The 27,731-nt window shown below is 44.5% G+C and overlaps 1 protein-coding gene across 1 annotated transcript in view; it reads right to left on the minus strand.

Annotated features, from left to right (window-relative positions):
• FAM174A (family with sequence similarity 174 member A) overlaps positions 1-25,360 on the minus strand; it is a 97,086-nt gene extending 71,726 nt beyond the window's left edge. The window contains exon 1 of the mRNA XM_029572705.1: positions 24,470-25,360. Coding sequence (XP_029428565.1) covers positions 24,470-24,795 — 326 coding nt within the window. The 5' untranslated portion in view covers positions 24,796-25,360. The remainder of the gene's footprint in view (positions 1-24,469) is intronic.
• Between the last annotated feature and the right edge of the window lie 2,371 nt (positions 25,361-27,731).

The following is a 27,731-nucleotide window of genomic DNA, read 5'->3' on the forward strand; positions in this document are numbered from 1 at the left end:
GTCGAAAAGTGCCCTCCTTTTTGGGAACCACGAAATAAATGGAGTACCGTCCCCTCCCCATACCTCGGACGGCACAGGGACGATCGCTTTCAGGGCCAGCAATCTTTGTAGAATGTCTTCTACCGCGGTTCGCTTGTTGCGGGAAACGCATCGCGATTCTGCAAAGGCCAGCATGAGAGGCTGAGAAAATTCTAAGGCGTAACCTTCTTTTACCACCTCCAACACCCAGCAATCAAAGGCGATTCTGGCCCACTCCTCGTAAAATTGGGACAACCTGTCTCTGATCATCCCATCCAAGGAGTGGGCGGGCCTGATTTCATTGGGCAGGTTTCCCAGTTCCAGTTCCATGACCGAAACCACCTTTGGCAGGATGACTGGAGCCACGAAAGGACTGTGTACAGGAAGAGGTCTGTCTGGAACCAGAGAGTGGAACACTCCTCCCCGACCTGCTTTTTCGGAAATCCCGAAAAGGGGATAGAGGACCGAATGATTTCCTGTAGGGCTTTCTATCTTTCAGCAGTTTATTGCTCTTGGAATCCCCCCAGAGATTTCATCAGCTGATCCAAATCCTCTCCAAACAGCAACTTCCTTTGAAAAGGCAGACTGCACAGTTGTGACTTGGAGGAAGCATCCGCTGCCCAATTGCAGAGCCATAGGAGTCTCCGAGCAGCCACCGAGGAGACCATAGTCCGGGCCACCGAACGCACCAAGTCATATAAGGCATCCGCCACATATGCTACCGCCACCTAAGAAGCTGACAAAGTCCCAGAAGACGAAGGGTCCTGCGGTTTTTGAATCCAACATAAACACGCTTTTTGCATCATGCTGGCACACACTGCTGCCCGAAGTACTAAGAAGGAGACCTTGAACACCCGCTTCAGATGCAACTCCAGCTTGCGGTCCTGCACATCTCTGAGAACAGCCGCTCCCGCCACTAGAATGGTCGTCTTCTTGGTCACCGCTGATACAGCCGCATCCACCTTAGGTACCCTGAGGAGTTCTAAATGTTCCTCCATTAGAGGGTAGAGTTTTGCATCACCCGGCCGACCTTAAGCCCCGCCTATGGAGATTCCCACTCCCGATTGATGAGCTTTTGAATCTTCTTCTGGATGGCAAAAGCACTAGGTGGACCCCAGAGACCATCCAGGACTAGGTTCACTCCCTCGCTGTCGGAATCTTCCAGTGAGGGTCACACCCCCCAATTCCTCAAGCACCTGGGGAATAAGGGGACACAATTCCTCCCTCTTAAACAGCCGGACTATGCGGGGGTCGTCCCCCTCTGCACTAGGTTCTACCGGATCCTGATCGTCGTCGCCTGTATCTGCGTCTGGAGGGACCTCACTCTGATCTGCAGTGGTTTCCCTCGGGGGAGGAGTGGAGTCGTTCCCTGGACGCTCCCATCCTGAGCTCTGCGCTTCGCAAGCTTCCGAGCCAGAAATGCTTCTTGCATGAGCAGCACAAATTCCAGTAAAAATCCCCCCGGTCCCATCTCGTCACTGCTAGAATCCATGTCCGTGTCTCTCGATTCCTCCGGTCTCGGAGTCCGCGCAGTGGGGGACAGCGGGGGAGGGTCATCCTGGGAGACCTTTTCCACAGGGTGCACAGTGGGGGTTGGGCTCCTTTCGTTAGACCCAGCCGCCGAGCCTGACTTGTGTGCAGACTTTTTAGGATTGGTCCTCTTGTCTGAGGCCCCTTCCCCACCCAGTGCACAGTCTGTGCACAGTGACAGGGGGTCTAAATAAGCTGACCATACTCCACAAGCCTTACAGGGTTCCACTAGAGGAGTTTCTGCCATGTTCCTCCTGCAAAAAGGGGCATATAACTCCCCCCCACCTGGAAGAAAGCAGGTGCTGCCACCCAGCCCTGGTGACTCCCGCCGCAAAAAATCGGTGGCAGGAACGCTGGGGAGCCACGTGGGAGGTCGAAAAATAAAAAACAAAAATGGCCACCGCAGTAAAAATAGCTCCGGAGCTGGCGGTAAAAATGAGGCAGGGAGCCTAAAAATGTCTTCAGAGGTTCTTACCAGGGCTGAAACACTCTCCCCTCCTCTTCAGGGGTCTGCCTGGCTCTGCACCACCGGGCAGACTGATTTACCCCAAGAGCCGCAGCAAACAGGGAACTTGGAGCTGTTTGTTTGGGTTTTTTTTTTGGTTTTTGGTTTTGTTTTTTTAAACACACAAAATCTTTAACTTCTAGTAACAGAAAAAAATAAAGCCTAAGCTAAGAATAATAGAAAAAAATCCCCAAAGAGGATACTGAGGGGGAGCCTTCGGGTCGCTGAGGGAGCCAGTCCCCTGGCTATCAGGGGATCTGGAACTACATGGGCTAGCACTGCCAGGGGTAACCAACCCCCCCCCCCCCGTTCGCCCGGCTCTACCTGAGGGATGGCCCAGATACTGAACATAGCACCTCAGGTATACATGACCACCATCTGCTGGAGTCAGAGAAATACTAATGAGCTGCAGGTGGCACACTTGGGATACCAGTGCCTCGAAGCTTTGCTCTGACACCATCTGCTGGTGGGAGTGTATAAACCACTGGTCCGGACTGATCTGGGTATGTACAGGAACCTTTCTTTTCAAGTCACTGCATTGGCTTCGAATCTGTTTCCACATACAGTTCTGGCTCCTGTTAATCAACTAAAAGAGCCATCACACTGCAGCTCTTCACTGCCTTTCCTCTCTTCTCTCTCCCTACATACCTCCTTGTGAACTCCATTCATGGGGGAAGTCACTCTTATCTATGCCCTTCAACTCTAACGCCACTTCCTGTCTTCATGGGGGCCTAGGACCACAGTGAAGATCCAGGTCACAAGTCGACACCCGGACATTCACAGACTGTATCTGATGGATAGGACCTGAGACACTGTGTTATAGCAGAAGGCAAAATTCATGGTCAGACAGGCTGAATTCGGGACAGGCAGAGTTCATACATAGACAAGAGTCGAGCAAGTGTCAGTGCAGACAGTAAGCAGCACAGTGTCAGGAATAAGGCTAGGTAACACGAGTAGTCAGAAGCAGGAATAGTGAAGAGACTCAGGAGCAGAAAGCAAGACTTGCTGACAAGGCATCTGGTGAGTGGAATGCGCTTCTATATATACAGGAATAGTGCTGACATCAGTCAGTGCCATAGGAAGTTCAGGAAGTAAGGCCTATAAAACCCGGAAGTAGCTGAGCCCCAAGACAGAGTGGGGTGTAGACCAGATACCAGAAGCACATCAAAAGGCCACAGGATTCAGCAGCAAGACATGGCTTGACGGTAAGTTGCATCCTTACTCTGTGCTTGCTGCACCATATGCTCGGAACAGACTTCCTGAGAAGGTGCATCATGCTCCCTCTCTTATCTTATTCAAATTTTGTCTAAAAACACACCTTTTTGAAGCTTTTACATTTTAGTGCCTGATTATGCCACTCATAGCCTTACTGATTTTAAACAAACATTTTCACAATAAATGAAATTCTCAAAGTCTCAAGCCCTGCAAGTCTTGATTAGATAAGATCTACTGATTAGGGACTCTTACTTGTTTTTGTACAGCATCGAGTACATCGAATAGTGCTACAGAAGTGATAAGTACTAGTAGTAGTACAAAGCCACTAGTTTTTTGCAGTAACTGAGGAGATAGATTTTACAAACATTAAAAAATTAGGTGTCAAAGTTTTTTTTAAGTTCTTTGCCAGATTTGAGTAAAATTTACATATTTTATATAAATATGCATATTTTCCTTTAAAATTACAATACTTTTCAATTTGTGATTTGGATAATTTTTCTTACATCTCTTTCAGTTTCTCCTCTGGTTTACTTTTCCTTTTGTGTTCTTTCTTGCTTTCATTATATCTCCTCATTCATTTACCCTGCTATTCTCTCTTTCCATAAGGCACATCTTCTATCCTCTGCCACCACACTTCATGTATTTTCTCTCTTCATGACTTTGACCATTCCTCCTTTTTTCTTCTACTTCATAAGAACACAAGATGTTCCATGCACAAACAGACTAATGGTCCACTGAGTCCAGCAACCTAAATCTGATAGTGGCCAATCTGGATCCCTTAGAAGAGCCCAGCAGATCATAAACAGTAATTCCCCCATTTCTCATGCCCAAAAATATGGGCACACCCAAATGTGTCGGGCTAATAATTTATGCACTGCCCTCCAGAAATTTGTGCAAGATTAAATTAGGTCCTTACCTGCTAATTTCCTTTCCTTCAGTCCTGCCAGGCAAGTCCAGACTTGTGGGATTTGTTCTCCCTACCAGCAGATCCTATTTGACCTCAATTGTGAATGGAACAACTGGGAGGAAGATCATCAGAAGACAGAAAAATCTGAGCAGTGACCCTGCTTTTATTCCCTGGTTGCATTTCTCTACTGGGGAAAAGATGACCCACTTCTTTCATGTTCTTCCCTTTTTTGAGTTCTCATCTTCCTAAGATCCCCCCTATTCAAGTGGGTTCTGGATTGGTCTGGCAGGACTCAAGGAAAGGAAATTAGCAGGCAAGAACTTAATTAACCTTCCCCCTCATCCCATCAGACCAATACAGACAGACATGCAGGATTACCTAAGCAGTAGCTTTCCCTGGTGGACGTATCCCAGAGCTGCTTCTAGGACTCCTGTTGCTTGCAGGTTTACCCTGTAGAATTTTATAAATGAGCGTAAGGATGCCCAATTTGCTACCTTACAGATATCCACTGGTGCCACCAATCTGTACTCTGCCCAGGATGCCACCTATGCCCTGGTGGAGTGTGCTCTTAGCCACGTTAGGACTGTCTTAACTTTTATTATATATGCTCTTTAATCCAGAATTCATACTTTCAAGACAGCTTCTCCTTTATGGGAGCCTGCAAACAAAACAAAAATCCTATCCGACATACGGAAGGAGTTCATGGTTTTCAGGTATCATCAGTGAACCCTCCTCACAGCCAAGAACTGCAACATCTTCTTCCATGCAGTCTGTCTTCCTGAATCCAGGTAAGGAACTCTGACAATATCCTCAACAAAAAGTGATAGTACTGGTCTAACTGTGACTTTTTCCTTGAGGATCCCTACAAGATAGAGCCTGTAATTCAAAAACCCATTTGCTGAACAGACCACTACCAGAAATGTCATCTTCAGTGTAAAATCTTTTATGGAAGCTTTCCTCAAAGGTCGAAATGGTGCCTTCGCCAGAGTTTTCAGGACCAAGTTCAAGTCCCATGATGGAACTAGCGGCTTCCTTGGTAGGCACAGGCATTTTGCTCCCCAAGAGAAGACCACATCCAGGTGCATAACTAGGGAGTTTTTCTGATTTGGCCCATGAAACATGAAATGGCTACTGCTTGTACCTGAAACATGAAATGGCTACTGCTTGTACCTGCTAGTCCTTTATATAATACTTCTTGGAGGAACTGCAGGCTAGTTCAGACTACTCTAGATTCCCCTATTCCATGCCCCTCACATGGCCGCCCTATCAGTTCTCACCCTCTTATTACTGAATGCACAATCCATTACAAAGAAAATCCCTATCCTAAACGACCTTCTTTTTGACCTAAAGCCGGACCTACTATGTATCACAGAATCATGGCTCAATGACACAGACTCTCCTCTCATTAATCAACTTCCAACAAACAATTACAACATCTTCTCCATACCAAAGACACACAAAAAAAAAGGAGGCGGCCTACTGTTCCTAGCAGCCAAAAAACTTAAATTCAGCACGCTCCCCATCAACTCCCTACTACCCATCGAAGTCAGTCTCTTCAAGTCCAAAACCCTCCAAATCCTGCTGATCTATGCCCCCCCCCCCCCCCCCCCCAGGCACTCTCAACAAAGATCCTTGCCCTCTCATCGGAACCATTGCATCTAACATCAACACCAACCACCCCACCATCATCCTAGGAGACTTTAACCTCCATTTTGACAAGTCTCCCCTCTCCCCTTCAGGTGAGCTCCTCCTCAACTCGCTATCTGCCATGGGCTTCATACAAATAATAAACTCCCCCACGCAAAAATCAGGCCACATCCTGGATCTGATTTTCATTAACAACAAGATAATACTCAACTCCCCTCCCACCACCGCTCCTGTCCCCTGGTCAGATCACATGATAATAAAAACCAAACTCCAAGTGGACTACACCCACATCCACACCCTAAAAGACAAAAAACGGATAATCTTCACCAAACCTTGCTCCAGTGAAATCCTAGAAAAAACCTTACCCAATGCCCTAAAACAACTAGACACCTCTAATACAGTCAATGCAGTCAACTCATGGGCCACAATCAACATGGAAACAGCAAAAAAGATCTGCTCAACCATCGAAAAGGAAATTGGAACCACAACAAAACACAAATCACCCTGGTATAACCAGGATCTAAAAAAACATGAAACACCGACTAAGACAAGCAGAAAAAGCCTGGCGAAGCAACCCCACAAGCCAACTACGTGACCGATATAGAACTCTCCTATACATATATACAACTGACATCAATGAAGCCAAACGGAACTGCTACTCCCAAAGAATTCACAACTACCAATACAACCCTAGAGTCCTGTTCGAGTATGTAACTCAGCTGACGTGACCCATCAACAATCCTTCACAAAAAGAAGCTTCATCAACAATATCCAGCCACAGCTTTGCCCAATACCTCATAGAAAAAACAGCCAGACTTAACCCAAAAGACCCACAAATCAATCCTGAACCCAACACGCAAACATCCCTTACAGCAGCAGCATGGTCACAGTTTGAGACCACAGCCTCTACTGAAGTGGAAAACATTATTCGAAAGATCAACCCAGCAGCACACCCACTCAACCCCATCCCAACAAAAACCCTCAAGCTAATTCCGAACTGCCTAGCTAGACCCATCGCTGACATCACCAATCTCTCCCTCGAGCAAGGAGTACTCCCGGATTCCCTTAAATGTGCCTTAGTCAAACCCATCCTAAAAAACCCACAACTCTACCCGACCATCCCATCCAACTATCGACCCATCTTGAATCTACTGTTCTTGGCCAAGATCATCAAGAAAACGGTAAACCACCAACTCTCAGAATTCCTGGAAACCCGCAACATACTGGCCCCCGCTCAACATGGCTTAAAAAAATTTCACAGCACCGAATCACTACTACTCACCCTCAAAGACACTATACTACGAGGCTTCAACAAAGGCACATCCTTCCTCCTAATCCTACTAGACATCTCCGCCGCATTTGACACCATCAGCCATAAGATTCTAATTCACAGACTAAAAGAAATAGGCATCACTGGCACCATTCTCCAATGGTTTCAATCATTCCTCACCAACAGAACTTTTAAAGTAGCCCAAGGAAATACAACATCAGAAAGAATGCCCCTCTCACAGGGAGTCCCACAAGGCTCATCCCTATCCCCCACCCTCTTCAATGTCTATATGCTGCCACTATGCAAATACTTAGACAAAACAGGGCTCACCTACTTTCTTTACGCCGATGACGTACAGATCCTGCTCCCCATCAGAGACAACATCAGCAATACCCTAAACCGATGGGAAGCATACCGGACAGACATAACCTCCATCCTCTCAGAAATGGCACTAACGCTCAACCAGAGCAAGACGGAAATTCTTCACCTCTCCAGAAAAACCCATCTCTGACCCCACAACTCTATCCAATTATAACATGCTCCTGACGGTTAGAGACCTCGGAGTCACCCTGGACCAGGAACTGAACTTCAAACAGCATATCAAGACACTGATAAAAGAAGGATTCTACAAACTCCAAAACCTGAAGAAACTCCAACCTCTACTTCATCCCCCAGACTACCGGATGGTACTGCAATCCCTCCTTTTCGCCAAAATAGACTATTGTAACACCCTCCTAACTGGCTTTCCTGCATCCACCCTCAAGTCCCTCCAGCTCCTACAAAATGCTGCTGCATGGTCGCTAACAAATAAGAAAAAAAACAGATCACATTATGCCCACACTCAAACAACTCCACTGGCTGCTCGTCCCGTTCAGATCCCATACAAAACACTCATGCTCATACACAAATCAATCCATAATGATAAAGCCAGCTAGTTACAAGGACCTCTGACTCCCTGCAACCCCACTAGAAATCTCAGCTCAACCAACACAGACCTTCTCCCCATTCCCCCCGCCAAGGAAGTACATAGAGTCCCCACTAGAGAACGCGCTGCATCCATAGAGAGGCCCTCACCTCTGGAACAACTTTCCAACCTCTCTCAGAACTGAACCATCTACACCCACCTTCCGAAAGAACCTCAAGACCTGGCTCTTCCGGAAAGCTTTCACTCTAGACAAATAATCCCGCCACAGATCCCCCCTCCCACCATATAACAATCCCCTCCAACCTCCCCCAGTCCCCCAACCCTGCCACTGTACATAGTTAATTTAACTCTTAATATATTCTGTAAGAAGTTATGCTATTAAGCACGTTATATTGTAATACTATCTTGTAAAACAGTTATATGTACGTAGCCAGTTACTCAATTAAGCTGTTATATTGTATCATGTCATTATAAGGTTCGCTTTAGACATCTTGTTATATGTAAACCGATGTGATATGTCAAATCGAATGTCGGTATAGAAAAATAAATAAATATATATATATAGTGCCTAACTGTGCTTTAAATGGTATCCCCCTCCACTGTATACATCATGCTTCAAAGACCTTCCATATCCTGACATATGCTAGGGAGGTCAACCTTTTCCTTGCTTTCAGCATGGTTGATATAACCTGCCCTTAACATCCTCTTTTGCGTAATCTCGTCCTCTCAACAGCCATGCCATATGTCAAAATACTGTCAGGTCCTCCATGGTTCCTGTTGTCTTAGAAGCCCCCTGTTCTGGGAGAATATGAGTGGTTCCTCTTCTTTGAGCCTGATCAGGTCTGCATATCACGTACACCTCACCCAATCTAGGTCCACCAAGATAATATTCCCTGGCTGGTCTGCAATTCTTAGAACCTTTGCCACCACTGGTCAGGGTGGGAATACATATAAAAGACTGCTCTGCAGCCATCTGTGTGTCAGGGTGTCTATCCTGTAGGATCTTCCTTCTTTCCTTCAGCTGAAAAATTCCTTTGCCTTCACATTTTTGCATGTCACCATTAGGGTCCACTGAGGTAACCCTAACTGTGACTAGCTTTTATTCCCATGGGTCTAGTCTCTGTTGATTACGAAATACATCTGTATATTGTCTACTATGTATGTTGTTGATATCTGCTGATGTTGTCTCTGTCCATGCCATTAGTAGTTCTGTTTCCTTTGCTGACTGCGGGCTCTTTGTACCTCCCTGCCTGTTCACTTAGGCCACTGCTGTGGCATTGTCTGAAAATACCTCGACTGCCTTTCCTTTTGTCCTTGGAAGGAAGCTTATTAGTGCTAATCTGATGGCTCTAGTCCCTAGGCAGCCTCCCATCCAAGACCAGAGACCTTGAGCTACCTGCTCCTCATCCTGTCCTGCTTGCATATGTCACTGGGAATTATAGACTAGTCTGCCATTCCAGGTTGGCCTAGATTAATCACCATTCTAGGTTCCTTCTGATAAATGGTGCAACCAATACACTTTTCTACAAATAAAGGCTTTTGGGGGGGGGGGGGACCTTCTGAATAGAAGACTTCTGTAGGTGATACATTTGGGCTCTTGCTGAATCCTCTCTTAATGAGGAATGCTCTCCTTCTCCTCCTCAAAAATCACCTTGGCCAGAACCTGCACCCAGCACTGAAAGCAAGGGTGCTGTGCCTCCTGGAGTTGAATCCAACCCTGCTTCCATTCTGAGTTTTTTCCATAAAGGTCCAAGAGACCTTAACACGCTATGTCCTGAGGTGTGTCTATTCCATTTAAGGGAAAATATGCCGTGCATAAGAAGCCCAAAATCTGTTGAAAATTATTTCCCCTTAGCCCTCCTGGACATCTGAGGCTCCTCCTCCTCCCTGTGCTCCATGCAAGACGTCTCTGATGCAACAAATTTATGGCAGGACCATCCCACTGCCAAGTTTCCAGACACTAACAGTGCTGGAAGCATAGCTGCTGCGTTCTCATAGCGCTCGGGTAGCATGCTGTCTGTATCTGTCTTGGCCACTGTTCTCCTCGACAGCTCCTCCTTTGAGAGCTCATGTCGTACATCAAACAAAATGAGCTGGCAATACTCAGCAGGCATCTCAGGCCACACCTTCCACATTTCCTGCCTTTTCTCCATCCTTGCTGAGGGTTTCTGGAGGAGCTGACATCAGGCCACATAAATGCTGTGGGTTGAAAAGGATTCCCTCCCTCGGTTGTTCTGCCAGCTAGTCTTCCTTTATTTTTTTTCAATAAAATCTTTACCTATCACTGACATGCAATTCTTTCTCTAGGAACAATGCAAAGCTCTACTGAAGATGACTGCCCCAGGGAAAGAAGAATAGTCTCCGATTGTCATCTATTTCCCCTGACGACTTCAGTTATAACTGCGGAAAATCAACTTTCTAAAAGGATGTTGCCTCAGCTGCTTCATTTCTTCTCTTCTCTACTTTGCTGTTCTATTGAACCAGAGAGTCTCCTACCACCTGCTGGAAGCAGAGAACTAATGATGCCTCCCCTGCTGTACCAGGCTATATAGGGAGGAGAGACATCAGGTCAAAGTTTGCCCTCTGCCTTCATTTGCTGGCAGGGTGAACAAACCCACATTTCTGGACTGATCTGATAGGACAATGAGGAAATCTGTAACTGAAACTATAGTACTTGTCTTAACCTGGCAACCATTCCACAGCTTAATTGTTCATTTACTGAAAAAATACTTATTTAAATTTGTTTTAGACCTGCTACTAGTTAATTTCATGGAATATTCTTTAGTTCTAGTACTGTTTGATGGAGTAACAACAAGTTTGCTTACCATAAACTGTGTTTTCCATAGATAGCAGGATGAATTAGCCATAATCTGTATGAAGTATTATTCGACAGCTTTGAATGGTTGTCTCTCTCTCCATGCTAATAGAGCTTTGAGGTCTAGTGAGCATGTGCAGAATTTCCTGCATGGGCATTGCCTCAAGAGCCTCTTCAGTCTATATCATAACTAAATATATAGCTAGATAGTTGACTCTCCAGGGAGATGGGCAGGCATCTCATGGCTAATTTATCCTATCTACAGAAAACACCATTTACGGTACGAAACTTGCTTTTTTACATCGATAAGCAGATTGAATTAGCCATGATCTGTGGGGAGTCCTAAGCTGAGGGTTGTAATGGAGCAATTACTGAGTAAGCAACCCAGACTCCTCCGTGGAGAGTAGACTACTGTGAGAACAGGATATGCAAAATTGCTTGCCCCAAGTTACTATCAGTCCTTGAGAGGTTTCTCAGGCAGCAATGAGACATAAGTGCTTCCGTTGCACTTGTTAAAAGAACAGTTTTTGCACCCCCTGTTATATGTAAACCGGCATGATATGATCTTATCATGAATGCCGGTATAGAAAAACCTTAAATAAATAAATAAAGGTGTGAATTTGTAACCAAGTTGCACTTTTCAAATGTCCCAAAGGGTACTACCCTAAGATGAGCAACAGGAGTAGCCAGAGTTCTGAGCTGAAGAGGTTGGACCTAGTCTGTATCTTTAAGCCTTCTAACAAGCAGCAGTGCTTAACACATTGCACTAACCTGTATGGTAGGTGACTAAATTCAAGTCAGTTAGTGTTGCATGTGACAAATAGATGATAAGCCTGGCAATGTGATGGAATTCTTTTCTTATACTGGATGAAAACACTTTTATAACCTAAGGTATGAAGGGCTCTTTATCCTTCATGGACATGTAGTCTCAGAAAAAAAAAGGATAGACAATATGATGGATTGATTGATATGGAAAGCAGAGAAAGCCTTTGGTAGAAATTTTGGTTGAGTGGAAAAGTCCACCCGATCATGGGAAAAATTGTATGTATGGTACATAGCAGACATAAGCTTAAAGCTTGTAGACTCTCATAGATGAGGTAACTACGAAGAGGAATACTACTTTCCATGTCAAAAACTAAAAAGAATTTGAGCAGATTGATCCAACAATGGCTTTGTTTGTGAGACCAGGTGCCCTAGAATGAAAATGATCCCATGGGAGTGCCTCCTCCCTTTTGAGGGGGAGTTAGTCGCTAGCAAGAACTGATGGGGGAAGAGCAAAAAGTGGCACTCCCTCCTGAACCCAAGGATTTTACCATTGAAGTAACTCTCACCTTGGAAACCTGGATTGTGGTGGATAATGGATGGATCAGCTGATCCCATTGAGAGTGGAGATCCCTGTGTAGATAACTGATATAAACGTGATTCAGTGAAATCACATTCAACAGCCACTGCCACAAGGAGAATCGCTCCAGCCATCGCGTCCTGAGAGGTCAATAGTTTGTGTATGAGCAATATCACTGTATATGCTTGATCCATCATCAGAAACTCTTGTAATGAGTCTATCCATGGTTTAATGGATTTCATTCTCTTTGTAGGTACTAGATCTGACTTTTAAAAAAAAAAAAAGACCCAAAATGTCCAAAATTTTGGAGAAGACAGGCCATCCTGTACAGGGAAAAAATAAAGCTTACTCCTGAGAACTTTGCTGTGATTAGCCAGTCATCCAGGTGTGGGAAAGAACTTGAACCTCTGGCAATAGAAGTGTGCAGCTACTACTGTAAAACATTAGGCAAAGACTTTCAGAATTGCCGATATGGCATTGGGGGAACCATGTACTGGTAATGGGAAGAATCCACCTTGAAGCGAAGGTAGCGCAACAGAAAGTATGGGTGGGTATTTAAGCATATAGAGCAGATCATTTCTGTTTTTGGATGTAAAGGAGAAGCATACTGAGGGAATTCATTGTGAATGTCTACTGAAGTAGGCATTTGTTCAACAGCCTCAGTTCCAGAATGGGCCTCAATATTCCCCAATTTCTTGGGGATTAAGAAATATGTGGAGTAGAAACCTTGTCCATACTGGGATGCAGAGATTGGTTCTATTATGTTGGTGAGGAAGTGATTGCACTTCTCAGCGAAACTGCACCAAGTCAGACAGATATGGATCAACCTCAAGCTCAACCTCCAGCTTCCATCACTCGGACCGCACTCAACCTCTACCATCCATTACTCGGACCCCACTCTACCTCTTCCATCCACCACTCGGACCACACTCAACCTCCAGCATCCACCACTCGGACCGCACTCAACCTCCAGCATCCACCACTCGGACCGCACTCAACCTCCAGCATCCACCACTCGGACCGCACTCAACCTCCAGCATCCACCACTCGGACCGCACTCAACCTCCAGCATCCACCTCTCGGACCGCACTCAACCTCCAGCATCCACCACTCGGACCGCACTCAACCTCAAGCATCCATCACTCGGACCGCACTCAACCTCCAGCTTCCATCACTCGGACCGCACTCAACCTCCAGCTTCCATCACTCGGACCGCACTCAACCTCCAGCTTCCATCACTCGGACCGCACTCAACCTCCAGCTTCCATCACTCGGACCGCACTCAACCTCCAGCTTCCATCACTCGGACTGCATTCAACCTCCAGCATCCATCACTCGGACTGCACTCAACCTCCAGCATCCACCACTCGGACCCTTCAGTCTCTTTCAACTTCCTGTACTCTTCACCTGTTTTCCTCTCTTCCACTCCCTCGCCTAATCAAAGATGGTGACATTCAACAACCCTCATCTACAAAACAGACACAGCCACCTTATAAACATCCCCCTATTGAAAAACAACAAAAACTTACTTTGTCTCACCTTCCTTCTCATCAACGCTCAGTCCTTGTCCAAGAAACACATGTTAATTTCCGACATACTACAAGAAAACAATCCTGACTTCTTTGCCATAACCGAATCCTGGTTAAAAAACACCGACCAAGTAATTCTGAACCACCTTACCCACAATGACTACGATACCTTTTCAATTCCCCGTAATTACAAAAGAGGAGGAGGCCTGCTACTCATTATAAGAAAACACTTTTCAATGAAAATAATCCCACATAACCTCCCAAAACAATTTGAAGTTACTCTCTTCGACTCCCAATATCTGCAAATCTGCCTTGTATATTGCCCACCCAAACTGCTAGACAGCAACATCTCTCCGCTCATTGAATTTCTTATTTCAAACATCAACACAAAAAAACCTTCTATCATCCTTGGAGACTTCAACCTCCATACAGATGCCAACCCCTGTTCTCCAAGCTGCGAAACCCTACTAGACATGCTGTCAAGTTTAAACTTCATCCTTCAGGTGAACAACCCTACTTACAAAGCAGGTCACACACTTGACCTGATTTTCACCAATAACTTCTTCACGAACACTTCCATTTCTCACAACCCAGTTCCATGGTCTGACCACCATCTCTTACTTTGCAAGTCTCAAACAAACTACAACAACACAACAAATAATAATTCTACAAAAAAATCCTTCAAATTCCGTCCTCCTTTTCAAACGAATCTTCTCCTTCAAGAGCTAGGACTTCAACTAGCGAATCTAGATTTATCTAACATAAACAACGCTATCCATTCCTGGTCTGCAATCACTGAAACAACCGCTAACATCATTAACCCGGAGAAGATCAAAATTCTAAAGAACAAAAACGCAATTCAAAACCCCTGGTTTAACACCACCCTAAAAAACATGAAATCAGCTCTCAGGAAAACAGAGAAAGAATGGCAAAAAAATAAGCTACCTGCTACACAACAAAAATACCGTACACAATTAGCGGCCTACAAAAAATCAATCCAAAATACAAAACGGAACTACTACGGCTTTAAAATTATTAATTCCTCTAACAAACCCAAATCCTTGTTCAACTTTGTAAATAACCTCATTTCTGATATCTCCACCTCCAACGCAACTATCACCAATAAAAACCTAAGCCAAGATTTATCCTTCTTCTTTAAGGACAAAATTTCTAAAATAACAGATACCTTTAACTCCACTTCAAGCTTCAATTTTCAATCATCAACAATTAACATCCCTCCTTGGCTCGATTTCAGACCTATCTCCATCTTAGAAACAGAAAAAATGCTGAAGAAAATCAACCCTGCACGACACGAACTTGACACCATTCCCACCCGAGCACTTAAAGAAATTGCTTATCCTTTAGCTCCAACAATTTCAGCAATCATCAACAGGTCGCTCGAGGAAGGTGAGCTGCCTCCCAAGTTAAAAATTGCCACCATCACACCTTTATTAAAGAAAAAAAAACCTCAACCCAGACAACCTAAACAACTACCGCCCAATCTCCAACCTACCCTTTTTCGCCAAAATGATAGAGAAGGCAGCTTTGAAACAACTCAACGAACATCTAGACGATAACAAAATTCTCTTTCCCTCCCAATTCGGCTTCAGAAAAAACCACAGCACTGAAACCCTCCTACTCAACCTCTCCAATACCATCCTAAGAGGACTTGACAACAAAAAAGGATACCTTCTGATTCTTTTAGACCTCTCTGCAGCCTTCGACACAGTGGATCATAAAATTCTTATCTCATGTCTAGAATCCATTGGACTAGCTGGCAAGACTCTTAGTTGGTTTACATCCTTCCTCAATAATAGACACTTCAAAGTTTCTCACAACAATTGCTCATCGAACCCCATCCCCCTCGAAACAGGTGTGCCACAAGGATCAGCACTTTCACCCATCTTATTCAACATTTACCTTACCCCTCTTTGCCATCTCCTATCTAGACTCGACATAACGTATTACATGTATGCCGATGATATACAATTCCTCATTCCAATTTCCTCCTCAATAGAAGATGCTATGTCTAAAGCTGCTTCACACCTAGACACAATCAGAAACATGCTAATTCATCTTAAACTATGTCTAAATACCAGCAAAACTGAATGTATCCTAATTGCAAAAAAAAAATCCTGATCATAAAACAATTCCACCCTTCCACTTTGATAAGACCCTCGTCCATCTTAAAGAGAGCATTAAAGACCTGGGATTTTGGTTAGACATTGAGCTAAACTACAAAAAACACATCGCTACAAAAATAAAAGAAGGCTTCTACAAACTTCAAATATTAAAACATCTAAAACCTCTGCTTCACCCCCACGATTTCAAAACCGTCCTACAAGCCCTTTTATTTTCCAGTCTGGATTACTGCAACTCCCTTTTGATTGGCCTTCCTAAATCTTCTTTGAGACCCCTACAGCTCCTTCAGAACGTTGCAGCCAGAGTACTAACAGGTAAAAGAAAAGCCGATCACATTTCACCTGTTCTCAATCAATTACAGTGGCTCCCTATTGAAAAAAGAGTAGAATTCAAAGTTCTCTCTATTCTTCACAATGCAATTTACAAAGCCGATTACTCCACCTTTGATGACATCATTCACTTACATTGCTCTCAACGAACAACAAGAACGTCTAGTAAAATCCAACTAGTGATTTCCTCACTCCCACAGGCCAAATTATCCTCCACCAGAAACAGAGCCCTTTCCATTATTGGCCCAAAACTTTGGAATTCATTACCTCATTTCCTCACCAATCAAGAAAATTTAAAATCCTTCAAAAAAGAACTAAAATCCTGGCTACTCAGCCAATCTTTTAAAGACTGCACTCAATGAACTTATAGTATATTAACATAGCCTACTATCTTTCAATATCTCCTTCAATCAATCTCCCTGTTTCATGATGCAGATGTCCTCTGTTTTCAATGCTCCCAGATATCTCTGTTCACCTACTCAGGGTTTCAACTCAGTGTTATCCTGTTATACTCATTCTCCTTGTTATGTTCTTGCTCATTATTGTTAATTTTTGATATGTTTAAATTTCAAACATCGTTCAATGTAACACGTTGTTCTGTATGTAAACCGGAGTGAAGGCAACTCTGCTATACCTCGGTATATAAAAAATGCTAAATAAAATAAATAAATAAATCAAAATTTAAGCAGTTTGGAGGGAATGGTAACCGGGAGAAAACACAAACAGTATCCAAACTCCATGATTCAGAGAACCTAGAGTTCTAATGCCACCCTTGAAGAAGATCTCAATCCTGTTCCCCTCTGGAACAGACTTTGGAGGGATGAAAAACTGGGCCTGGGCTGTTCAGTAGCCTTAGGCTGATGGCGCTCACGCTGCTGGGGTGCAGCTGGAAGTAGCTGATAATCTTGGGCCAGAAGAGGTGGGAGGTGGTACTGCTAAAAAGGTCAGAAATGGCTCCTAGGTGAGTCTGACCATTGGTAAGTGTAGGTCGTGGTCATGGACCCATGAAGATCTGGACAGCTATGTTCAGTTTCTTAAATTGTCACAGAGCCCAGGTACATCCAGTGACTTCATATGGACATCATCTTGGATGCTATTCGCCCTCAGTCATGTCATATGTCAAGTTCCAATTGACATGATGCTTGGAGAAGAGTTGAAAAGTTCATAAACAGAATGGAAAAGGTGACAAATGCACTCTTTTGCCTTCAAAAGCGGTTAAGTGCAGTAAGACCCCCCTGCAGAATGCAGGAAACAAACAACTTCCAATTTTAAATACAGTTGCAAGGATACTGCACTTAATCATGCATACAGATATGGGCAGGAAACATGGAGCCTTTGAAGTCTTCCTTGCCAAAAATGTCCAAGCAGCCTTATTCAGAGCAAACCTAAAAACAACTGACTGATGCATAGCTGGATGACTCCGAAATCCGTAGTGTTTGAACTCTGCATTCGAGATTCAGCTTTGTAGTCGTAGGAATGCCAGAGATAGGTGCTTCCACATTCTCATCTTCAAACAGATCAGAATGTTGAAGACTGGAAGAGCCACTGGCTCTGAGGGATATCTAATATCTAGAGGGACCTTAAGCTTTTTATGCAGATGGGTCTATAATGCTAACAGTTGAATATATATAAATTTATCATACTATCGTAGTAAGTTTCAAAAGCTATTTTCCTAAGCTAAGTACACTTAACGTGGGTAAAACATATGACTTCAATACCATATCTTGTAGCAATCCTTAAAAAGCCACGCAATACAGGTAAAGTGTATGCAGACATGAAGAACCCAGTTCTAAGCATGTAAATGCTTTGAAAATCAGGCCTTAAGCCTTGTCCTCACCTGTCCATGAACTATGAATTTGAAAGATGTTCCGATGCAATGTCAGGCGTATCCGGAAATGGGTTAGGGGGTGTATTTGTAGAACCCTATTTTGAAAGTGAGGGTTACTAACCAAGGACTCCAATGATGAAGGCAAACCAGGGGACTCTTCCAGTTACTTTGCAAGGGGAAAAACCCTGGACAAGCACGTCTGAGCAGCTAGGCTCCACTGCAATTAAATGTGAATATCAAAAATCCCCTATCAAAGGTTCTGTGGAAGTGTTCACCATAATGAATGATACTGGGACTCTGGTCTGAGGAATCGCTGCCATATTGTTGAAGAGGAGCTGTTGGATTGATCTTTATGTCTCTTAATGCTCCCTTTCCATTGAGTGCCCCTGTGCATGCATCATGCTCGAGTGCATCTGAGCAGCTTGCATCAAGCAAGTCTAGCGGGTGTGCCGAGCGCATCATGCATGCTGCAGCACCTTGTGCTAAAGGTGCCAATGCTTACATTTCTTTGATGCAGGCGCCAGTTCAATGCAGGGCAACTGTAACAAGTGATCCTATGGCTTTGAACTCCTGCTCAACTCATTTCCCAATAAGGCAGACAACACTGTATCATGAGAGGAGGATTTACTGCCACTTCTGAGAGACTTAAACAGTTCCTCTATGTGTGGTGGCCTGGAGTATTGGAGTGTGGTGGCCACGTCATGACGAACTTCATCTTATTAGGGATGCAGTTCTACAGCCATTCTGAGGAGATTCAAGGCTGTTTTATTTTTTGTTTTGTTTTTTTATTGTGGGTGCTGCAGAGCAGTAAGTCAACAAATAGAGAAGAAACTGAAGAAAAAGAAAATTTTAAAGGATTCTGGAAAAAAATCTGGAGACTGAGTACACATCTGGGCTGTGCTCAGACAAAAAGAGTGAAGAGGCTCTCGAGGCAACGCCAATGCAGAAACTCCTCCTGTACGTGCTCAGAGCTACTCAAAAGCTTTATTAGCTTGGAGAAACAAGTCTGTTTGGTGCTGCCGAATAATGACACCCACAGATCATGGCTAATTCAGCTTGCTTAGACGGAAAAATAACCATTCCCAATTAATTTGTTCTACACCACTCATGATTGTGTAAACCTTATAATATCCCCTTTTAAGTCATCTCTTTTCCAAGTCGAAGAGTCCCAACATGTTGAGCTTTTCCTCATAAGGAAGCCATTCCATCCCCTTTATCATTTTTGTTGCCCTTCTCTGCACCTTTTCTAGTATTACAATATTTTTTTTAGATGTTAATGGAAATGCATTCAATACTCCAGGAATAATTGCACCATGGATCAATTCAAAATCATTATGATGGCACATTATTAAGTTATAAACTATACCACTCTTTTTTTCATTATCATGCCTTTACTGTAAACCGTTTTGGTGGTTATTTAACAATGGTATAGAAGAGTTTTTAAATAAATAAATAAAAATTATATTCCATGTTGCTTTTTATTCTTTTACAAATAATTCCTAACATTCTAATTGATTTTTTTACCACTGACATTTCTCCTTGTCCATCAATCATGTCTTCCTCTTTCTCCCCTAGCTTCTCATCGTTTTTTCTACAATGTTTTATTCATCTAACTGAATTGGGATTGATTGGCCTAAGTCTGACGAGCCTGGCTTAGACAAGTGTTTCCCAACTCTCTCCTGGAGGCACACCTAGCCAATTCGGTCTTCAGGATATCCATAATGAATATGCATGAGATGGATTTGCATATATCGGAGACCCAGGGTATGCAAATCCCATGAATATTTATTCTAGCAATTCTGAAAACCCACCTGGCTGGGTATGCCTCCTGGAGAGGGTTGAGAAACAGTGGTTTAGACTGTATGCAGAAGAAGGACCTAACTGGAGTCATTATTCTCACACTGAATCTACATCATGTGACTGTATAAGTGTTAGTATAGGAATATTAAACAACAGATGTGGTGAGAGAGTTAGAGACACAAGAGAGCATGAATTATTTCTCACTCTGGACTGTGTTTCAGGAAAACTGTATACATTTCTTAAAACACACGTGAGGAAGGAGGTAGAGGGACAGACAGTAAAAGAATCCTCAACTGACAGACACAACTGAGCCATCCTCCTAATAATTGTTAAGAAGACATTATTACATTATTGCAACTACTGTCTTTGCTGTATCTGTTTATTATTTCTATTGCACTACTTTTAGATATGGCACTAAGCATTAATAATAAAACACTGCTATCATAAAAAATCTATTGTGTGCGGACTCAGTGAGTTGTAGGGTCAAATCTAGGCACCTGGAATGAAGGGCAAAGCTGAACCAGAAACCAAAGGCCTGAGCCACCCATTAAAAACCTGCAGGCCTAACAGCAACACAAAGGAGCCAATGCAATACAGTGAGCTCAGCCGAGTCCAATGCAGAGTGAAACTAATAGCGCTCATCACATGCAAATGCATGTGAATGAGGCTATTACCTATACTCCCAATGCAAAAAAAATGTGCATCTAGGACACACATTTTAGCAATCAGAAATTAATGCCTGCCCGGAGCAGGCATTAATTGCTGAGCGCTACTAAAACTAGTACAGAAAAGCAGAAAAAACTGCTTTTCTGTACTGCCTCCTACTTAATATCGTTGGGATATTAATATCGTTAATATCGTTGGGATATTAAGTAGTAGGAACAACTCTTTAAAAAAATTAATTTAAAAAAGTTAAAAAAAAGCACTGGCAGTTGGGTGCAGGAAGCAGACACTCAGTTGACAAGCTTCGGTTTCCTGAACCCCTGGCACATGCACGGGTTAGGAAAATGGACGCTGATAAATTCAGCATACATTCTCCGAACCTGACTACCGGCACCAGAAGGAGTGTATAAATCAATATTAAAGTGTCGGGCACTTAATATTAATTTATTCACTCCTTCACTTATTGCTCATTGGTCCTTTTCACTGACATCTGTCAGTGAAAGGACCAAGCCCCTTCTAGGACAACCTTCCGAAAGGTGAATGGTCCTTTCACTGACATGTGACAGTGAAGAGACCAAGTCCCTTCTAGGGCAGCCTTCTGAAATGTGATTGATCCTCTCACTGACATGTGACAGTAAAAGGGACCAATCAGCAATTAGTGAAGGAGTGAATAAATTAATATTAAGAGCAAGACACTTTAATATTGATTTATACACTCTTTCTGGTGCCAGTAGTCAGGTTGGGAGAATGGACGCTGAATTTATCAGCATCCATTTTCCTAACTCCTGCATGTGCGCCAGTTAGGAAAACAGGACGCTGATAAATTCAGCGTCCGTTTTCTTAACCAGCGGATAGCCACTGACAGCAGACCTCTCTCTGGCTCATGCTGTCAAGGAGGCGCTAGGGCAGGGGTCAGGAACCTTTTTGGCTGAGAGAGCCATAAACGCCACATATTTTAAAATGTAATTCCATGAGAGCCATACAATATGTTTAAAACTAAATACAAGTAAATGTGTGCATTTTATGTAAGATCACACTTTTAAAGTACAATAAGTCTCTGAAAATATTACACCAGGCCTTAAGACACCAATACATCTCCTATTAGGAAAATGGACCAAGTCAGGCTGCTATAGAGTCCTACACAGAAACTACACGCCAGCAGAAAACCTCACCTGAATCACGTGCTGTCCCTCACCTAACATAGAATAAAGAGACCAAAACGCATAACAAGAAGCATGCAGACAAAAACTGAATTGGAAACTGCAACAAGCCAGAGTCTCTGTATGCAGTGTAACAAAGGAAAAAAGAAACATCACACATCCTTATAAAACAAATCAAGAAATATAAAATCATCAGCAGTAAAACTGTACTAACAAAAAGAACATATTTCAAAACAGCTGATAATTAAAATAATTAAAAACTCATATAAAACATTTCCAGATACCAACAAAATATTTCAAAATAGCAGACACAAAGATCCAGTAATGAAAAATAATAAGGATACAAAAATTTTTTTGCTCTGCATACCTGGGAACGTTTGATATCCAGGTGTCCTGAGATTGTTCTGAATTAGCAGGAGGTGGGGTGGTTTGCTTGGAACTTTCTCCTCTCTCAGTCACATACCAGCGCTCTCTCTCACACTGGCTCTCAATGACACACCTATACACACATGCTCTCAGTCACTCACATATACAAATGTTTTTTCTCTCTCACTTATATAAGCTCTTAATTACACATTTACACACATGCTGTCTATCTTTTCACGCTTACACACACACAGGCTTTCAATCACATAAATACATGCTGTCTTTTTCTCTCACACACAGACTCTCATTCACATGCTTACAAACATGTCCTCTCTTTCTCTCATTTACACACAGGCTCTCAATCACATACTCACATGCTCCCTCACCTAAATCAGCTCTCAATCACACACAGACACACATGGTCTCTCTCTCTCATTTAAACACAGGCTCTCAATCACATACTCACATGCTCCCTCACCTAAATCAGCTCTCAATCACACAGACACACATGGTCTTTCTCTCTCATTTAAACACAGGCTCTCAATCACATACTCACATGCTCCATCACCTAAACCAGCTGTCAATCAGACACAGACACACATGATCTCTCTCTTACTTATACACACAGGCTCTTAATCATACATACACATGATCTCTCTCACACACAAAGGATCTCAATCATACACACATACTCTTTCAAACAAACAGGTTTTCAATTACAAACTTACACATACAGGTTCCCAATGGTAAACTTACATTCATGCTCTCTCTCTCACAGGCAGGATCTCAATCACAGACATACTCTCTTTCACATATACAGGCTCTCAATCATTCACATACATGCAATCTCTCACTCACACACACAGGATCTCAAACACACATGCTTGCTCGCTCATTCACTCTCTCTCTCCCCCTTCCACCCACCCCCCCCCCCCCCCCCGGGAACTTGCGGCAGCAGCAGCCACCTCCCAACGCTAACCTCCTTCATTTTCAGCCCTCGCGGAGGCGAAGGCGGAGTCCCATCGGCCGCGGTTGAAGATTTTCATTTTCCTCCGAGCCGCGCTGCAGTCTTCTTCCCGTCGGACACTAGCGTGCCTGCGCGGGAAGACCCGCGCAGGCACCCGATGACTCCAGCGCTGGCACCCGGCTGACACCCGATGACTCCCGCCCAGGCACCCGAATGACTCCAGTCGGCGTGCTCTCTTCTCCTCCCCCCCGCGGCCCGGAAGAGGAAGTGGTGAGCATCGGGTGCCTGCGCGGAAGAAGAGACCACGCTAGTGTGGTCTCTTCTTCCCGCGCAGGCACCCGATGCTCTCCACTTCCTCTTCCGGGCCGCGGGGGGGGGGGGGGGGAGAAGAGAGCACCCCGGTGCCGCTGACTCCAGCTGTCCTGCCGCGTTCCGCCCGGGCTGACAGCATTTTAAGCCCGGGCGGCGGAGGACCGGGGAGCAGCTGGGTCAGCGGGGAACCGCGAAGTATGGCGACACTTGTCTGCGAGCCAGATGCAGCCCTCAAAAGAGCCATATCTGGCTCGCGAGCCATGGGTTCCCGACCCCTGCGCTAGGGGCTCGCAATCGCCCCTAGCGCCTCAACAGCGCGAGCCCTAATTTAAATATTGCATCGCGCCCCCAGGAGAGGTGGTTAGGGGCGCTGAACACACAGCGCCAGCTTTCAGCACAACTTTTTTGCATCGGCCCCAAAATGTGTGTTGATTAGCACACTGGCATGAAAAGCTCATGCAAATGAATGCATTAGCTATTACAATGCAGAGAAGATGCACTGGCTTACCTCATATTTTCTTAGAGCTGAAAATTTAACACTTATTCCAGGTTGAATAAAGTTTTTAGGGCTATTCGTCTAAGGGCGGAAGCTGGTTTTCTGGTGCCAGAAACTATAGTTGATATTTTATGCACAAAACTCATCATTGCAATGCATAAAATCTGATGTATGCACAAAAAAATGCTTTCTGCTCAGAAAGCATTTTTGTGTGTGACTATTTTATGTGCAGAAAATGATTTGTGTACATAAACTATGTCTTATACCTGCTCCCTAGTTGATGTTACTAGCTTGAGTCACACTTACATTATCTAGAACAATAATAAGCACACACAACTTTGGCAGTTATGTGGCTGTTAAGGGAAGGTTTTACTGTGATCTTGAAAGAACACAAGTGGTTTGGTTTTTCTACGTTTAATTTTATAAAATATGTTTAAAATGAGTTTCACCACATGGCCCACAATCAAAATTCTATGGGCAGATTTCCACATTACAGTGACTTGATCACATAATCTTAAGAGTCTTTGAAAGCACAACACCGTTTACCATTTAATAACGTGTAAAGTGCGGGAAGTGAGTTTTCCTCCATTTCCCTTATCTCGTACAAATGCACTAATCCCTTTTCTTCGGTGCGCTTTTAATGACTAGTACCCGGGGTGGGAGACACCGTTGGGAGATTTCCTTCTGCCGCCTACCCTCTTACCTGATGGTTCGAATAACAAAATAGACGATGACAGCGGCGCTGACCACCACTAGCACGGCCAGGGCTCTCTGGGTTTGGGGCTTACTTTTCTCGGGCGCCACTGCCGAGGAGACCCCGGCGTTCTTGGCTGCCATGCGGGTCGGCAGCGCCTTGCCGCTGGTGCTGCCATTAATCGGCGGAGAGGAGGATGGCGAAAGCGACGGCAGCGGCTGCCCGACGCTGCTGTCGGCCGCGACTTTCTGGACGGCGGCGGCGGCAGCGTTCAGCGTCAACAGCAAGGACAGCAGCGGGCTGAGCGTCCGCAGTCGGCCCCGAGGGCCCAGCATCTTCCAAGCTTCGCCACTCCCACCCCGGGCGGTCTGCCGCTTCCGCCGCTGCCCTACCGAGTCTACGGGTAGCGAGAGCGGAAAGAGCCCTCAGCTGCCATGGACGCCGCCTGGCTGTTGCTATCTCTCCAATGTGACGCGTGGCTGTGACGTAAGAAGAAGAAGAAGGAGGTCGGGAAGCCGCTTTTGCGCTCGGGTTTGGTAAGAGGTCATGACCTGACTGTCGTCGGGGAGAGGCCGGTGGCAGAACTACAAGTCCCAGCATCACATAAGAGAAAACCTGGCCCGGATCGGCCTGTGTCTTTTTCGCTCACGACCCGCCGCGTCTCTCTGCTGACCTCCGCCCCGGCTCGGCGCTCCTTGGTTCCAAGGACTATGCTTCCTTCTTTGGTAATACTGGCCTTAGTATATCGCCGCTCTGGACATTTGCGCGGGTGGGATTTTGCTGCCCCCAAAATCTTAGTGCTATAGGAGACTGCCTAGTTTGCCTAATGGAAGCACTGATCCTGCCCAACAGGATCCCATGCCGAGATTTTGATAATAGGAGTGTGCAGCCTCAAAAATTTAATTTTGTTTTTGTTTTCTCTTCAGCCCCTCGCCTGCAGGACCTGTCTGACCTGTGCTAGCTTTTTTTGCTGCCCTGTGTGAAAAATTACTGTGCTGCCCCTCCCCCCGCTGCTGCCGATTTATTTAGTGTCGGTCCTGGGCCCATCAAATAAAGCTCAGCTCCGCCCTGCAATCTATATTTGTAATAACTGACAAGCCCCAACCCGTGGATAAGAAAGTGTATTAAGTACTCCAGGCATACTTTACAGCCTTGCACACATATCTCTCCCCCCTCCCCAACACACACACACCCACCCTCACCCTTCACAGACACACACAATTAAGTTATGAATTTATAACAAATTGTACATGAAAAAGAACATTCAAGAGTACAGTCTTCTGAGGCAAAGATATCACTTATAACATACTATATTTACAACATATTATATTTACATTCACACCTGTGATGCCAACCAGAAAACTACAAAAAAGACATTTGGAGGGCCTATGTATTGGATGTGAGCTTGACACTCAGAAAGCCATGAATATATGGAATTACCATTACAATATAGTAAACCTCCCATAGCAAAAGAAACCTAACTACCTTATCTATGAAAAGGCAACACTGCACATATTACACCAGGCCCTAGAACACCAATAAAAGCTCTTATTAGGAAACCAGGCTGCTATAGATCCCTTGCTTGCCACACACAGAGCTTACATGCTAGCAAAATACCTTACCTCGGTCACATATGCTGAACACAAAGAGACCCTGATCAAATACAGAATGAAGAGATCAGAAAGTATAAACAAGCGTGCTGAGAAGAACTGAACTAGAACTCACAACAAGCCAATCAATCTATATGCAGAGCAACAATGGAAAAATAGAAACATTATCATTCTTCATAAAACATTAAATAAAATCAAGAAATATAAAACATTAATCATAATAGTAAAGCAATATTAAAAAAAATATTTCAAACCAGTTAATGAATAGAATATCGAAAACAAATACATTTGAAAAATCTGAAGAATAAAAAATCCAATTAAAAATGTTCTATTCCCACCCCCCCCCCCAAAAAATATATATATTTCAAAACAGCAAAATTTTCAAATTACTCTCAATAATTAAAACTAATAAGGATTTAAAAATCTGTACTCCATACCTGGGATCTGATTTCCAGTCACCCTGAGACTGTCGATGATTGGGGGAGGTAGGGCCGCACAAATTTTACCTTCTCTCTCCCACACATACACAGTAACACATTCATTCTCTCACACACTCCCTCTCTCTAACATACACAGGCTGCCTCTCCTCACCCTCACAAATGCATTTGTGTGTGTGTATGTGTGTGTGTGCATACCTGTAAAAGCCTACATGTGACAGGCTCTCACAGGCACAAAATATACACAAACACACAAGCTCTCACATACATTCACAGGCACATAAGTTCTTACAAAGTCACACCACACACACACAGGCTCTTACACAGTCACACACACAGAGGCACACACAAACAGGCTCTCACTCATTCACACATACATACAAGTTCAAACACATCATGGTCTCCTGTTATCATCGGGCCATGGTGAGATGAGTTCCCGCGGGCCTCCTGTCCCGTTGTCTTCGGGCTGTGGCGGGATGAGCTCCCCCATATCCCCAAGGGCCTCCTGCTACCTTCAGGCCATACCACCCACCGATCTTCCCGCTTGGTGGGAGAGATAGCAGAAACTGTGCGCACTCCCCGCGCACAGCTTCTGCTCCCTCCCTCCCCCAAGCAGGAAGATTGGTGGGCCGTATGTCAGCAGAAGAGGCCAAGGGGCCGCCTTAAGCACTCCATGCAAATGCATGGTATGCACACCCGATCGCGCTGGGCCTGCTCTCCTGGCAGGTATTGTTTCATTTAATGTTTATTTCGTTTCTTTGCAGAAACAAAATAAACATCTTTAATCGCCCCTCCTAAAAAACACACACACACACACAAATCAAGGCCTCCCATGCCCACCTTTCTCTCCCCAAAAAAGTCCTGGCACTGGGAAGTACCCCCCATTAAACCTGGCACCCATTTCCTCCACAGGTGGCCAGAGGGGCAGGAGTGATGACTACTCACCTTCTGCCCCGAGGTTGTCCGGATTAGCTGATAATGGCACCGGTCAGTCCGAGACTAGCGCCACATTGTTAGACTGGCATCTTCGCAGGGGCAGCTGGCACCATTTTCTATACTACCATACAGGAAAATGTTTCCAGCCAGCCAATCCTGAGAAGGAGCCATTTTGACGTTGTACTACGGTGCTAGTCCGACTGGTGCCTTTCTGACATCACAATATGGCACCTGTCTCCAGGCTGACTGGGGCCATTTCCAGCTGATCTGGATGACCTTGGGGCAGGA

Source organism: Rhinatrema bivittatum, chromosome 1, assembly GCF_901001135.1.
Source record: "Rhinatrema bivittatum chromosome 1, aRhiBiv1.1, whole genome shotgun sequence".
NCBI lineage: Eukaryota > Metazoa > Chordata > Amphibia > Gymnophiona > Rhinatrematidae > Rhinatrema > Rhinatrema bivittatum.